Genomic DNA, 15,030 nt, shown 5'->3' with positions numbered 1-15,030 from the left:
GGGTGTCCTTTGTTGATTATGTCTATGACTACAAGGTTTTCTAAGTAAATAAGGGTGGACTTACGGGACTATTCATGGCTTCACAGAATAGCTTCCGCTATTATGGGATAGAGTGCAAAGGAAGTGACCTGGCATTCATTTGCAAGCTCCAGAGTCTATTCTGCTGCGAACCATCGTCCGTTTTAGAAACCCCCAAAACTGGCAGGAATGGCATCGGTATACAGATTGATGTCATGAGGTTGAGTCAGTTGGTCATTGCAGAAGAAGGTAATTCCATTCGAATTGGCAAGAAGGCTGAGCCATGGATGGAGTTCGGCATGGCTTGACCTCTCTGGGGAGATGGAAGTTAAGAGTGATGGGACGGAAGAAGCGATAGAGATAAAGGCTCACCCTTGGGGAATGATGCATAGGGTGAAGTGGAGGTGGCCTAGGAGGGAGAGATGTTGGTGTTTGGTGCAGCATGGGGCAAGAAGGAAATTAGAGAAGGCTGGAGAAGGCTGAATTTAGAGAAGAATGACTCTGTTGAGCTTTTGACTGGGAGTGAAGCCTGTAACAGGTTTTTGTCAAGAGTGATTCCGAGGAACTCGTGGGATGTGGATGGGCTCTCTGTTTTCTCTGCAGCCAGTGGAACCCTGAGGGTGGATAAAACTTAAGTCAGAGTGACCGGAAGCAGGTGGCGATGAGGGAGGGGAATTGATGAGGAAATCGTCCAAGAGATGGACAAGGAATGGAATCTTATTGTTGTTTGACAGGATCCAGCAGAGGGCTTCTGACAGGGTGTCAACGAGTTAAGGGCAGCTTTTGCAACCGAAAGTGACCCTAACAGGGTAGCAACATGCACCTCGCCAGTTGATGCCAAAGAATAGCAAGAAGTCGGGGTGGATAGGGATAACTTTGAAAGTACTAGTAATGGCAATTTTTAAGAGCCACACCCCTTCTCCGGCAAGTTTGATGAGGGTGATGGCATGGTTAATGGTGGCATAGTGAAGGGAGAAGTCTTCACTTGGAATCAAAGAAGGACAGGAGATGAAAGAATTAGGATGACAAATGGGAGGGTTAGCTGTAGACAAGGTGAAGTTGATGGATGTCTGCTAGGCTGGAATGGGTTGAGCGGGAAGACCAGAATTAAGTATAGAAGGAACTTGCTGCTGCAAGGGCTGTGGAGGAAAGCTGGGTTCCGGCATCCCGGTGCCAATGGGTCCAGCTGATATGTGCTGCAGGGATTGGTAAAGCTGGGAGATGGAAGATGGAAGCCCCGGCAAAAGCAAGCTGCTGTGGTTGCTAGAAATGGACAGCAGGCTGTGCTGGCATCCTGGTGCCAAATGCCCCAAAATAAAGCCAGCTGCTGTGGTTGCTGAAAGTGGACGGCTGGGGGCGCTGGCAACCTGGTGCCAAATGCCCCAGCGAATGCCAGCAACTGTGGTAGCTGGAAGTTGGAAGCAGAGGGCGTGGGCAACACGGTGCCAGAAGCCCCGGCTGAGGCAGACTGATGTGAGTGCTGGAGGAGGGCACATGGGGGCGCTGGCATCTCGGTGCCAAATGCCCCAACTAAAGCCAGCTACTGTGGTAGCTGGAAGTTGGCAGCAGGGGGTGTGGACAACATGGTGCCAGAAGACCCGGCTGAAGCAGGCTGATGTGAGTGCTGAAGGAGGGCAGCTGGGGGTGCTGGCATCCTGGTGCCAAATGCTTCGGCTAAGGTAAGCTGCTGGAGTTGCTGGAAGTAGGCAGCAGGGGATGCTGGCATCCCAACGCCAGCTTCTCTTGCTAAGGCTGGCTGTTGTAATTAATGGAGCTGGATGGCAGGGAGCACTATGTTATTTGTCTCGGATGATGTAGGCTGCTGGTGCTGGTGTTGAAAAACCTGATGGAAGGTGGAGGGCCCTCGAATTCTGGTGTTGGGCGCTCCATCTGAAATGGGAGATTGGGTTAAATTTTGACAAGAGGTGGTTGCTGAAGCCCTGGTGTTATTTGTTCTGGCCGATGATTCCCGTCTTTGCTTTTGTTGTTACTCGTTCTGCTGTCATTGAGCTGGAGGATATAGTTGTGCTGTTCCTTTAACAGGAGCGCTGACATAATGGCGTGTTGTTGGGGTGTGCATGATGACGTCACCCAGAGGAGAGCTGGTGTTGATGAAGTGGTGGGTACAACAAGCTGACACGAGAGCATTGAAAAGTTTTGCTTTATTGTCTGTTTGATAATATGGAATTCCTTTATCTTTTTTTTTTTTTTTTTTTTAGAGTGGCTACAGTCCAGTTTGATTTTTTATTTTTTATTTTTTTTGAGAAGGCTGGTTGTCAATGGACCTTGCTGGAGTGTGGTGACACTACGACCGACTGCAAGTTTTGAGGCCAGTGGTGGGAGGCTAGAGTTATCCTTGTAAGCAAACGAGTCGGAGAACTGCAACGACAGCGATGGATTGTTCTTGAATTGCCTTGTCCACTCTTTGCTAGGGAGGGAAGTGGGCTGGGAGACGTGGAGGACTAATCAGGTGAACTATAGTAGTAATGTTACTGTGAGATGAACCAGATGGGATACAGACCATTGAAGAGACTGAGTCTGTGCTTGCTGGCAGGGTCGGACTGAAACAATAATTCAGCTCGGGACTTGACTCCATCCATGGCCACCCTGTTCATGTGAACCACCGGACCGCTCATTTGTAGGCTAACCCTATTTGTTGATGCAAAGTGTACCAGACTAGTTATACATTTGGCCGCTATTTCATATGGGAGGAAATTTATCCAGATTACAAAATACGAAAAGTTGGGACTAACCAACAAATAGCCTATCTGGATACTAAGTTTGTAAGGTATGCTATGGCTATGGGTGCACCTTCAACTCAATAGGAATACACCAAGTAGCACATAAAATGTACAAGGTTAAACACACATCTTTATAGTCAAGCATTAAACAAATCAAACTCTGTGTGTGTGTGTGTGTGTGTGTGTGTGTGTGTGTGTGTGTGTGTGTGTGTGTGTGTGTGTGTGTGTGTGTGTGTGTGTGTTTTAGCTGGTGTTTTTGACTGACCTGGTCCCTTACTGGCAAACATGTCGCTTATTTTGCAGCATTTAGCTAAGTCCATTGCAAGGGCCTCTCTCTTTTTTTATACTCTCCCTCTCTGCTCCACCTATCCTTTTCTTCTTGACCATCCATTTCGCTCGGCAACTTGTCTAAAGTGTCATCGGTATAGAAGCAGGTAGATGGTTGCTATGTGCATCGCCGAAACATGATGCCTTCATTTTTTGGTGTGCGCACCCTCGTACCGCGAACACTGTGATGAGAGTCATGCCGCCCTCAGCATCTCTGATATATTCTCTGACCATTGCACCTTACCACCTCTTATTTCACCTGTATAAGTCAATCCTTGTGTATATATCTGAAGATTAGTGTGTTGTAGTGTTGTTATTCTATGTAAAATACACTGAGAGCCACGAAACCACAGTCAAAAGATGATTCTGATTCTGATGTGTGGATTCTGAGCGGTCTGTCAACTCATTCCTGCTTGCTATATTATCGCTGGTCAAGTTGACTGTTCACAGCAGGCCAAAATCATCCTCAGGCCACCGGTGCTCCCGATGGGCTATCTGCGTCGCTTCCTTGTTGGCTTTCGAATTACAGAAAGTGGGGTTTCAAGTCCGGAGGTGGTGGGGAGGTTTTCGGCTTCTGTTGCTGGGTCTGTTGGCATGGGCAGGTGGAAACGTTGGACGTGATCATCCTGATTTTGTCCGAATAGATCAGTGCCCAATGGGGATAGTGAGACAAAGCCATACTCAAAATGAGGTGAGTAGGTGGATGATGTTGCTCGTATGATGAAGTATTAGCTTAATTGTTTATGTGTGTGCTCCAGGCGATGTTGCGTGATCTTGTTTCTGGCGCAGAATACGAGAGCAAAAGAGGAAGAGAGGGTTAGGTGTGTAATCATAGGAATGCCAGAAGTGGTGTGGTTGAGGTGTGGCCCTGCCCCTGAAACCTTGCTAGATAAGCTTCAGTTAGACTGCCTGCAAAATATCCATCTCATGAAAATTATCATTATTATTGAGTCGTTGAAAATGGATTTTGTTTCTGAGTTGTTGCCTAGAATATGTTTGAGCTGTAATCTCTTGAAATGTCTATTCTTCCCTGTTACCCAGGCGTAAAACTTCTTTCCCTTTTCTAGCAATTCTGAAAACTACCTCCCATGGTACACCATTGGGTAGGTAGGTGTTGTTATACAGTCGCTGCCATGTGGCATGACTCCTGGTTTCACATGCACGCCGAGTATGGTCTGATTAGTACGCCAGCTTCGGCATTTGAAAGACAAGGGATCCCTGGCCTAATGCATTGCAAATGCTCCTCAATAATGGATAGGGGTAGATATGATCAAAAGCTTGTATATGCAGCAATACCTTACAAAGGGGTACCAGGGACCCTGAGGAGGCGAAGGCACTAATGAACCTATGCTAGCAATCGCAGGTTCTAGGACTGTCAGACGGCTTGCAAATGCACAACCTGCATGCAACAAATTCCCGCCCGCAAGCGCGCAGACACACTCATATACACACACACAAACACGCTGGTGTGCATCTCACACACAAATACGTGCATGCACAGGGAAAAGCCCAAACAGAATTAATCATTAAAAAAAAAAAATAGCATAAATCAAAACATGGAGCATCTAAGCTTTCATTTCACATATACTACGTTATGTACATAAACATATCGATACTACATATTGATGCACTTGCATTCTGCCCTATAGCAATGATTAAAGCAATTTATCAGTCATGGGTAGAGGGGAAAGACACCGGTTCCATTCCAGCCATCCACGCTCTATTCTATTTCTCCCCACTTGTCCCTTCGAAGCCAAAGGCACTCGGGGGAATAAGCGGTATTTCCTTTGAAGAGCACCTTGCCCTCTACCTAATCAGCTCCTTCAAGTACCCCGGCTTACGAGACAAGCGTGTTGTTTTACATCCCTTCTTTACGGTAGCATATAAACTCAAGTTAATATTCTGAATCTATTTCAACCCCCTGCACCCGCTATGCACCTCGTGTCATGATGTGTCATCTATTTCGGTGCTGTCAAGAAATGAAATTCAATTTTTCTTACCCTGAAACGGCGACTTAAACCGATGTCAACACGCCTGTGATCCTATGTGGCTCAATGGGTTGTGCGTGACAATAACAGCCAAGTGAGTCAAGGCTCCATTTTTCACTATAGGCTCACAAAATGTTTAAAAGGTATGCACCTACGGTACTGTGAGGTGGGCTGAATGAAAGTGTCAAGAAAATGATTTATGCTATCCTATATGGACGAGGTCTAAATCAAGTGGCAAGTAAATGGAGGTATACGTGTGTATTTGACATATAGTATTTGGAGAAGGGTTTTCGGGTGGGGTTTTGTGGGGATGGGTGGAGTGTGGGGGTGTGGAGGTGGGAGGGCAAACTATGGTGAGACGTCTTCCAGATGATAAACTGTCCAATTATATTGTTTAACCAATTACAACGACCTCTCACAGGCAGTCAGCATTCATGCAACATCACAATGGAATGATGAGAGACCATCACTGTGGACAGGTGTCCTATGACTCCATCAACTCTTACAGCCATAAGAAGCTGTCCCACATCCATGTTAACGCATATGCCGAAATACACACACACTCACACACACACACACACACGAATATCAAATATGTGAACTTGCCTTTACCTGCATGCATCTACATACCTACCCTTGCATGTACTGAACACATTCATGTGCACAACAGCCTTTCATGTGCACATACCGAAACTATCTGTAACCCCAACAGCGTCTTCTGGTAAAATCTAACACCAAGTTTGCACAGGTGGCGCTGTCCTTCACCCTACACCGAATAAGGAAATTGATAAAGGCAGCCCGCTAAAGACTGCACAGCAGTCTGTGAAATTGACGAGCACCGGCGCAAATGGAGTACTAAATTGGAAACATATTGAGAGGTAGTAGATGAAGTGTCTGAAACACAGACTAGAGAAGAAAAGAGTGCATTGAGGAACCCCCCCCCCCAAAAAAAAAAAACACATGGAAGTGAAGTCATGAAGAAGCCAGAAAGGCCAGTGCACAGACCTGATGGTGCTCCCTGGGGCAGCCTCAATAGTCCAGACACAATGCAGGTTGTGCTCATATGGAGCGGGGTAGCCTGGGGAAAGGATACGGCCTGTTGGTTCATCCTTGATGGTACCACCACACTCCGCTGGAGAGAGAACGGGGGAAAGGGACGGTGGGATGGAGGAGGGAGGAAGGAGGGAAGGACAGAGAGGGATTTAAGAGGTAGGGAGCGTAACGGAAAAAACAAGGAGGCAGATACAATCTGAAAAGGCATTCGGGGCATACAAAAACATGAGTCTGAATATCAACAATGGTCTGAATGTTAAATATAAAGGTTGAAAGATAACTGTTCATCACCCTCATCCCTTCAGATTTGACATATTTGACAATTTTGCCTGTCATTATTAATAGCTGGAGCATGCAGTTGTGTACTTGAACCACAATTTATAACCTGTGTGCATCTTCTCTTGGCTCAGCGAAAGGCAATCTACCTTTTTTTTTTTTTTTTTGGATTCCCTCCCCGACTTTTTCTCCCCAGTTGTATCCGGCCAATTACCCAACTCTTTCTGAGCCATCCCGGTCACTGCTCCACCCCCTCTGCCGATCCGGGGAGGGCTGCAGACTACCACATGCCTCTTCCGATACATGTGGAGTTGCCAGCCACTTCTTTTCACCCGACAGTGAGGAGTTTCACCAGGGGGCCGAAGCGTGTGGGAGGATCACGCTATTCCCCCCAGTTCCCCTCCCCCCCTCCAAACAGGGGCCCTGACCGACCAGAGGAGGCACTAGTGCAGTGACCAGGACACATATCCACATCCGGCCTCCCACCCGCAGACATGGCCAGTTGTGTCCGTAGGGATGGCTGACCAAGCCGGAGGTAACACGGGGACTTGAACCGCCGATCCCCGTGTTGATAGGCAACATAATAGACCACTACACTACCTGGACACCCCCGCAATCCACCCTTTTTAACTATGATCTCATCCTGGTAGTATTGAAAGCTAACGTACACCACCTTGTCGACAGAGGAAGACTCTGGGCATGAAGATTGCAGCACATAACATTTGCTCAGCTAAATTAGAGCCAAGTTAAGTGCTTGGGTTTCACATAACTTGGATGAAACCTGGGTTTTCACGAGTGATGTTTTGAATGATGTCAGTACCTTGAGGTTAGCTAGAAGGATCAATCAAAAAGAAAAGAAGAAATATGGCTATGACTGGTAGAGAGGCATGTTTGCAGTCTTGGCAATATCTTTTATGTGCATGGACCAGTACAATCTGTAGGCAGTAGGACAGCCAGTAGATCACTGCAAGAGAATGGCAGACATGTCCTGTTACAGCAACACAAATCACTTGTCAGTGTGTGTGTGGGATGGGGGTGTGGGTGGTGTGTGTGTGTGGAGGGGGTGAGGGCCTGCAGATATGGCAGTTCTACTTCTACACCTCAACAAACAGTGAATTCCTTAATGCCCCAGAGATGGCATACATGAAGCATGAGCTCAGTCACTCAACAACAAGCAAAATAAAGTACATACAACAACACACATGTACACTCCACACATAAATAACACAGACACACGTACGTACACACACAGACACACACACACACAAAAGTCAACTCTAAGATTTCTTTTTCCAAAAACAAACTGAAAGTGAAATTAGTTTGCACATATTTCTGAAGAACAGCAGAACAAGCTCCATATAAAGTAACACAATGTTTTCTGAAAACTTTTGCATCTGAAAAGAATGTTCACCCTGCTCACTTCCAAACCCCCTGTGCCGTTGCAAAAAAGTGCTGAGAAAAAGGGGAAAACATTCCTCTGAAAGTATCTGATTTACTTGACATTTGTGCGAATTTTTTTAAGAAGACACAAAGTCAGTCTAAGTGACTTTTCTTTGCCTTCCCTGGGGAATAAAATAGCCTCTTCAAACAGCAAGAATATGAGGTCGAGGAATCTGATGATGGCGACATAACGGTAGCAGCCTCGATGAATTCCACTTTCCACAAGTAGACTGCTGTAATGAACAAAATGGATGCCAGATACACAAAGATTGGCAGAAGTCAACCACAAACACACATATTATTTATATATATATATAATTTCATTAAAAGAAACACTCAATGGTAGGGAAAGTGCTCAACAAATAAGGAGCAAAATAATCCAGGCTTATACTGTCTCATAAAGAATTTACTAGACTCATTGGATCATTTTGCTCCTTATTTGTTGAGCACTTCCCCTACCATTGAGTTTCTTTTAACAAAGACAGGAGCCAAGATCTACATACACATCACACAGAATTATGGAAAGAAAAAAAACAAAGCAACCTAATGTAATCAGATTAATCTCTGCCATCTTAACTGAGGTTTGTTCTTTCTCTGAGGGCCCCTCCCCTCCATCTCTATTATACTTTCCCTTAGTCTCTGTGCTAAAACTTTTTTTGGGGGGGGGGGGGGGTAAGTGTTTCTTGGTTTCTTGTAATGGAAGAGAAGACGGTGATCTATCACGGCGAGATAAACCCATTTCTTTCTCCTGGCTGGATGACCTGCTGCTAGAGAGGAGAAGAACTGTGGTCGGAGCTCCTCAACACCACCACAGCAGTATAACGGTCATTCCTTCTTCCATCTGTTTCTCCATACATCTTAACAATGTCACCTCTTACTCCCTTTGTCTTCATCTCTGTCTCTCTCTGTCTCTCTCTCTCTCTCTCTCTCTCTCTGTCTCTCTCTGTCTTTGTGTGTCTCTCTTTCTCCCCATTGAACACTGTTTGAACCATTTGGGTGATCAGTCATGGGCTGAGTGACACTGTCTAACAGGAAGTTACCTTATTGAGCATATGTACTCTGCATTGTAGTGTTTTGTGGCTTTTCCTATTTATCCAGGCCAACAGGTGGTGTGGAAAAATCACAGGATCAAGATGAGAGACATTGGTCCTGATGACTTGATGTCCATGGTCACTGTATATGTCAGGGTGGCATTTTTTTATTATTATTATTTTCGAATAATTTCCCCCCTTTTTCTCCCCAATTGAATTTAACCAACTACCCCACTCTTCTGAGCCGTCCTGGTTGCTGCTCCACCCCTCTGCCGATCTGGGGAAGGCTGCAGACTGCCACATGCCTCTTCCAATACATCTGGTGTCACCAGCTGCTCCTTTTCACCTGACAGTGAGGCGTTTCACCAGGGCGATGTAGCGCGTGGGAGGAGTGGGAGTTACTCATTCACTTACTCATTCACTTCCACTAAGTCATATGTTCCCAAGGTCTCAAACTGGTCACCCTGACACTACCAATGGCCTCTGTGGCTCCATTTCACATATTTCACCTTCCTTCCCCTGCACCTCCCTCTCCCCATCTATGTCAAGGGACAAATAGAAGATGAATCCACTATTACAAAAAAGTCCCTCAAGCACTTCGACATTCACTCTGGCTATTAGGCTATCATCCAGTCAGACAATGTGGTCACAGATGTGTTCTGAATGTTGTTCGTACTGAGACATAAAATTACCTGTCAGAGTTTGGGTTCGAAAGGGAGCTAAGCATCATGACTATAATCAACTTGTCTGCTGTTACCCTACTGCTTCTTTTCTGTTATTGAGCATGTAACTGGTTTGCGAGGGGCCTTGTCCGGATGGATGTGGCATATGAGATGATATAAAAGTGCCCTAAATTTGTCATCATTGCACTTTATAAAAATGAGCATGTGCAAGAGTGTGTGAGAGTGTGTGGTGTTTGCATGGGACATATGGTACAGTAGCATTATAAACAGTAGCATTATAAACAGTAGCATTATAAACAGTAGCCTTATAAACTGTAGCATTATAAACAGTAGCCTTACAAACTAGCATTATAAACAGTAGCCTTATAAACAGTAGCATTATAAACAGTAGCCTTATAAACTGTAGCATTATAAACAGTACCCTTACAAACTAGCATTATAAACAGCAGCCTTACAAACAGTAGCATTATAAACAGTAGCCTTATAAACTGTAGCATTATAAACAGTACCCTTACAAACTAGCATTATAAACAGTAGCCTTATAAACTGTAGCATTATAAACAGTAGCCTTATAAACAGTAGCATTATAAACAGTATCCTTATAAACAGTAGCCTTATAAACAGTAGCATTATAAACAGTAGCCCTATAACAGGAGCATTAGGCTACTGTCACACGTGCATGAAATTAACATTGACGAACATTCACCTCCCATTCACTTCTATTCTATGCACATGAAGGGGCGAATAAAACATTCGCTTCCGATGGCGAAGGAAATTTGCATCTTCATTTTGCGTGGAGTTCAACTTTAGTGAACTTTGACCGGCGAATCTGCAGCCTCAACCAATAGCAAAGAAGTGGGTGTGGCTGACCTCACTTGGCTGTGATTGGCTGTAGTTTTCTTAGTGAGCCACAATGGAGGAGACTTTGATTGTTGCTGTGTCTAACCAGCCAGTACTGTACGACACTGCCCATGAAAACTACAAACTGACCCACAACAGAGATGCTGCCTGATTGGCAGCGAGTCAGGACAACGAAAACAAATGGAAAATGTATTAATAACATTAATTCATATTTCGCGGTATGCAAATATAACTAGTACACCAATGTTCTTCCTCCATATTTGTCCATGAAACTATGGTAACATGAACAAGTGAGACAATTAAGTGAAAACATTTATTTATCTTTTCTGGACTTCAGTGTTAATTTTCCCATCACAAAATCGACAACCGCTCAAACGGACTACAAACCATAAAACCGATTTCCGTGTGCGTCACATCCTGCACTGCCAACTTTCAGTAGTGCAAGATATGAATTTCGCCAGGCAGGCGATGGTCATTCGCCTGCATCTGCCCATGTGTGACCATCGCCTTATACATGAGGTTTCTGCCAAATACAATGAATATCACAATTTTATGTGGACTCATCAATGTGTTAGCGTCTGTGTGTGTGTGTGTGTGTGTGTGTGTGTGTGTGTGAGACCGAGGTAACATGAGAACAGGACTTTGATTCTCTGAGGCAGTTTCAGTTCTCTGGGAAGACAGAGCTGGGTAAACCCTGATTTCATCAGAAATAAACAATATGTGCAGTTCAGATGTAATACAGATATGAGATAAAAAAGAAATACCATTTGATGTGAAGCTGAGAGAAAAGATCCCAGAAAGTCAAGGCCATACAGTTAAAACACATTACTTCGTCAAATATAATGTAATGAATCATAATGTCGGATAATGCTATGCAATACAATATACAAAGGAACAATAACACTGGAAGTTTAACGCATGGTGATGTTGGGAATTAAACCTTTAATATTGGCACTGCCATTGTCTCACTTACTGATAAATCCTAACTGAGGGCCATATACCGAAGAGTACCATACTTACCAACACAGAGTGGTAGGGGGCTGTCCCAGGCCCTCCTCTCCCCCCTCAGGCAGGTGAGCACCTCGGGGCCCTTCAGGCTATAGCCTGGGTCACAGCTGTAGGACACAGTGCTCCCAGCAAAATGACCCTTGTCCTCCCGCTTATAGCCAAACTGGGGCACACCTGGATCTTCACACTTCACCAGTTCAAAACCTTGACAAGGACGTGTAGGTGGAGCATAACAGTGTGAGTGAAGAAGAGAAAGAGGAGGCAGGAAGGTAGGAAGGAAGATATAATGATACAACAAGTGAAAGTAGAATGAAATATATAAAAAACTGATAAATTTTCAGCCTACATGAGCATTCAGTCTCCAGTTATCTTATTGAATCTACACCTCATCCAGTGGCTCTTGGCCCCTGCTACGGGCATATCAACATGGTGTTTTTCACTTGAGAGCCAGAGTTGTGGCCCAGCAGGCATGCTGGTATGTGTGTGCGTGTGTGTGTGTGTGTGGCCTGCTTCCCAGCCTGCCTGTGTGAGCGGGTATTACTCACTTGTGAAGTGCAGCTCAAAGCCCTTGCTGGTGTTCTCTGCATTGCTGACGAACTCCAGCCACATGGAACTGGAGGTGGAGTTGAGAGTGGTGTCCATCAGCTCACTGCCAGTGAACACCCCCAGCAGACGAGCCTTATTACTGTTCCCATCAAACACCTACAAGAGGAGGAGTGATGGGAAGGAGTTATGGGTAGGAAATGTGGTGTAGATACGTATGGTATACGGTGTAGATATGCAAATATGCAAACAAGCCTGCTTATCCATACTCGGGGGCACACACACACACACACACACACACACACACACACACACACATACGTGCATGGAGGAGTTCCTCCCTTACTTTGAGTATGTCATCCTCCTCCAGTCTGAAGTCTCGTGCTCGAAGCTGGATGCCTTTGCCAGGTTGCGTCTGGATGGAGTAGATACACTCGTGGTTGTTGCCGTAGTAACCAGGATAGTTGGGTGAGAGCAACACCCCTTGCATGCCAGTCACGGACGAGCCGCACTCAGCTAGAGAAAAAGAGAGGGAGCAGAGAGAGAGAGAGCGAGAGAGAAAGAGAGAGAGAGAGAGATAGAGCGAGAGAGAGAGACAGAGATAGAGATACAGAGATAGAGAGAGAGAGTGATACAGAGAGCGAGAGAGAGAGCAAGAGAGAGAGATACAGATAGAGATACAGAGAGAGAGAGAAAGAGATACAGATAGAGAAATAGGGAGAGAGGAAGGAGACACATTGGGAAGGGGAATTGGTGTTGGAGAGCAGAGAACATCGCGATATGCTTGAATCTTGCATCAAAAGTGAATTTATTCATGCTGGCATGCACAGGGAGATGGAGGAGGTGATGGTGTGGGATATGCCAGTGAATATAGCCGGATACTGACAGGCACATCATCATAATCACACTGCAATTTGAATATGATTAGCAGTAATTCTAACACTATCTGAAACTATCGTTTCAGGATTCACATGAGTGGGAAAAAAAAAGGACAGAGAAGTTTTCCATAGCTAAGTAGCCGCCAGAATTTGAATGACCCTAAAATGCATCCGGCATTTTAACTTTGGCTGATATGAGGCGAGGGCGGGTGAAGAGAGGCGAGCTGATGAGAGTATATCAAGTCTGGGAAATAAATAAGATTGCCAACAGTCCAGGAGGCAAAACTCATTGTCACTGCTGTCAGCTCTCAAAAATTTGAATTTATCTGGAGGGGAAATAAAGGAACACCAAATTAATAGACTCTTTTCAGCGAAAATATCCATACGGACAAGAGCAAAAGACACAGCTAAGCGGACACAAATTTATTTCCGTTGGTAAATTGCTTGACCTACTTTTCCAACGGGTTTAAAACTCTACACAAGAATGCAGAAACTGAAACTCAGATATTAGCATCCGGGCGGAGGGGGGGGGAGTGGGAAAAAATAAAAATAAATAAACAAAGCTTAATAAAAAAAAAAAATAAAAAAAAACTTAATTACTTGCTTCCACTGGAGTGTCAAAGTCTCAACACTTACAAATTAGTTTCTATGTTTAGACTCCATGAAGCATTTCACCAGCATGTAATTGGTTAAAATATCACCCCAAAGATATTGCACGTTTTCACCGCTGATTTTTCAGACACCATGAATATTTTACTTTAAAAGGAGACATTCAAAGGACAAACATAAAAAAAGTCAGTCACTACGATGCCGCTGTGCGTTAGATGTTATTCAGATTAAATGACACACGATTGATTTCCTTACCAATACACTAATGCAGCTATTAGATTTGCTGCATCATAAAGCTTAAACACACATCTAAATCTACGGCGCTCGGCCCATCATGCCTCCCGGGGCTTACTGAAGGGCAAAATCAATACGCAACATATTTCAGCTCTTTTACATCATCTTCATGGGAGCTGCTGTCCCGCGTAACTTCAGCAAAGTCAAAAGGCGCTTTCTGCTGAAACTCTGCTGCATCCACTAGCCGCCAGAGAAACGAGGCATGGGCCGATGAGAGGAAGAGTATTAGGAGATGAGCTGAGTCTTTCATGGCAACTCCCAACCTCTCACCCCCCCCTTTTTCTCCCCAATTGTATCCGGCCAATTACCCCACTCTTCCGAGCCATCCGGATCTCTGCTCCATCCCCTCTGCCGATCCGGGGAGGGCAGCAGACTACCACATGCCTCCTCCGATACATGTGGAGTCGCCAGCCGCTTCTTTTCACTTGACAGTGAGGAGTTTCGCCAGGGGGACGTAGCACATGGGAGGATCATGCTATTCCCTCCAGTTCCCCCTCCCCCTGAACAAGCACCCCGACCAACCAGAGGAGAGCTAGTGCAGCAACCAGGACACGCACCCACATCCAGATTCCCAACCGCAGACACGACCAATTGTGTCTGTAGGGACACCCGGCCAAGCAGGCGCTAACATGGGGATTCGAACCGGTGATGCCCGTGTTGGTAGGCAACAGAATAGACCACTATGCTACCCGGATGCCCCAACTTGCAATCTTGAAAGGATGTAAGATTTATTATATTGGGCGGATGTCTGGCGGCTTTGTATGAGTGTATGTTTGTATGGGTGGATATTGTGCCATGGAGGGGTGTGAAGTGTGCTAAGATGAGATGTTATGAGTATGTGTGTGTGAGAGAAGGGGGGGGGGGGGGTTGGGAGGAGGGGAAGGGGGTGACCGAAGCTAAAATAAAGCATGTGACCACCTACCAACACACCTTGGCAGAGGGGAGCTCCACACCCGCCGCCTCCCCCCTAGACACACCACCCGTGCCGGCCCCTCCAGTCGGTAACCCGGAAAGCAGGAGAAGATGAGGGCGTCACCCACGCCGTACTGCAGACCCTTCCTGGTGCTGTACGGCGGGATGCCTGGGTCCTCGCATGGCTCCAAGTCATACTCTGAAAGCACAGAAAGAGAGCCATGGGAAATGTGGGAGAACACTTATTTCCTTTGAATCAAAACCTTGTAATGTCAGATTTTATCATGGTTTGCTTTTTAATCAAAAAAATTGACAGAATCATCAAAGAAGGTTGAATCAGTTCATCTGGACACAACATCAATTGACAG

At 45.5% G+C, this 15,030-nt stretch overlaps 1 protein-coding gene across 1 annotated transcript in view; it reads right to left on the bottom strand.

Moving 5' to 3' along the window:
• csmd2 (CUB and Sushi multiple domains 2) overlaps positions 1–15,030 on the bottom strand; it is a 366,715-nt gene that overhangs the window by 119,216 nt on the left and 232,469 nt on the right. Inside the window, exons 22-26 of the mRNA XM_056298741.1 lie at positions 14,673–14,861; positions 12,316–12,485; positions 11,972–12,128; positions 11,439–11,630; positions 6,080–6,206 (exon numbers count right to left, since the gene is read on the bottom strand). Coding sequence (XP_056154716.1) covers positions 6,080–6,206; positions 11,439–11,630; positions 11,972–12,128; positions 12,316–12,485; positions 14,673–14,861 — 835 coding nt within the window. The remainder of the gene's footprint in view (positions 1–6,079; positions 6,207–11,438; positions 11,631–11,971; positions 12,129–12,315; positions 12,486–14,672; positions 14,862–15,030) is intronic.

The sequence above is a fragment of the Lampris incognitus genome, chromosome 18 (assembly GCF_029633865.1).
Source record: "Lampris incognitus isolate fLamInc1 chromosome 18, fLamInc1.hap2, whole genome shotgun sequence".
In the NCBI taxonomy this organism is placed as follows: Eukaryota; Metazoa; Chordata; class Actinopteri; order Lampriformes; family Lampridae; genus Lampris; species Lampris incognitus.
Note: the sequence above shows the minus strand (reverse complement) of the source record. Positions and strands in the feature narration are given on the sequence as shown.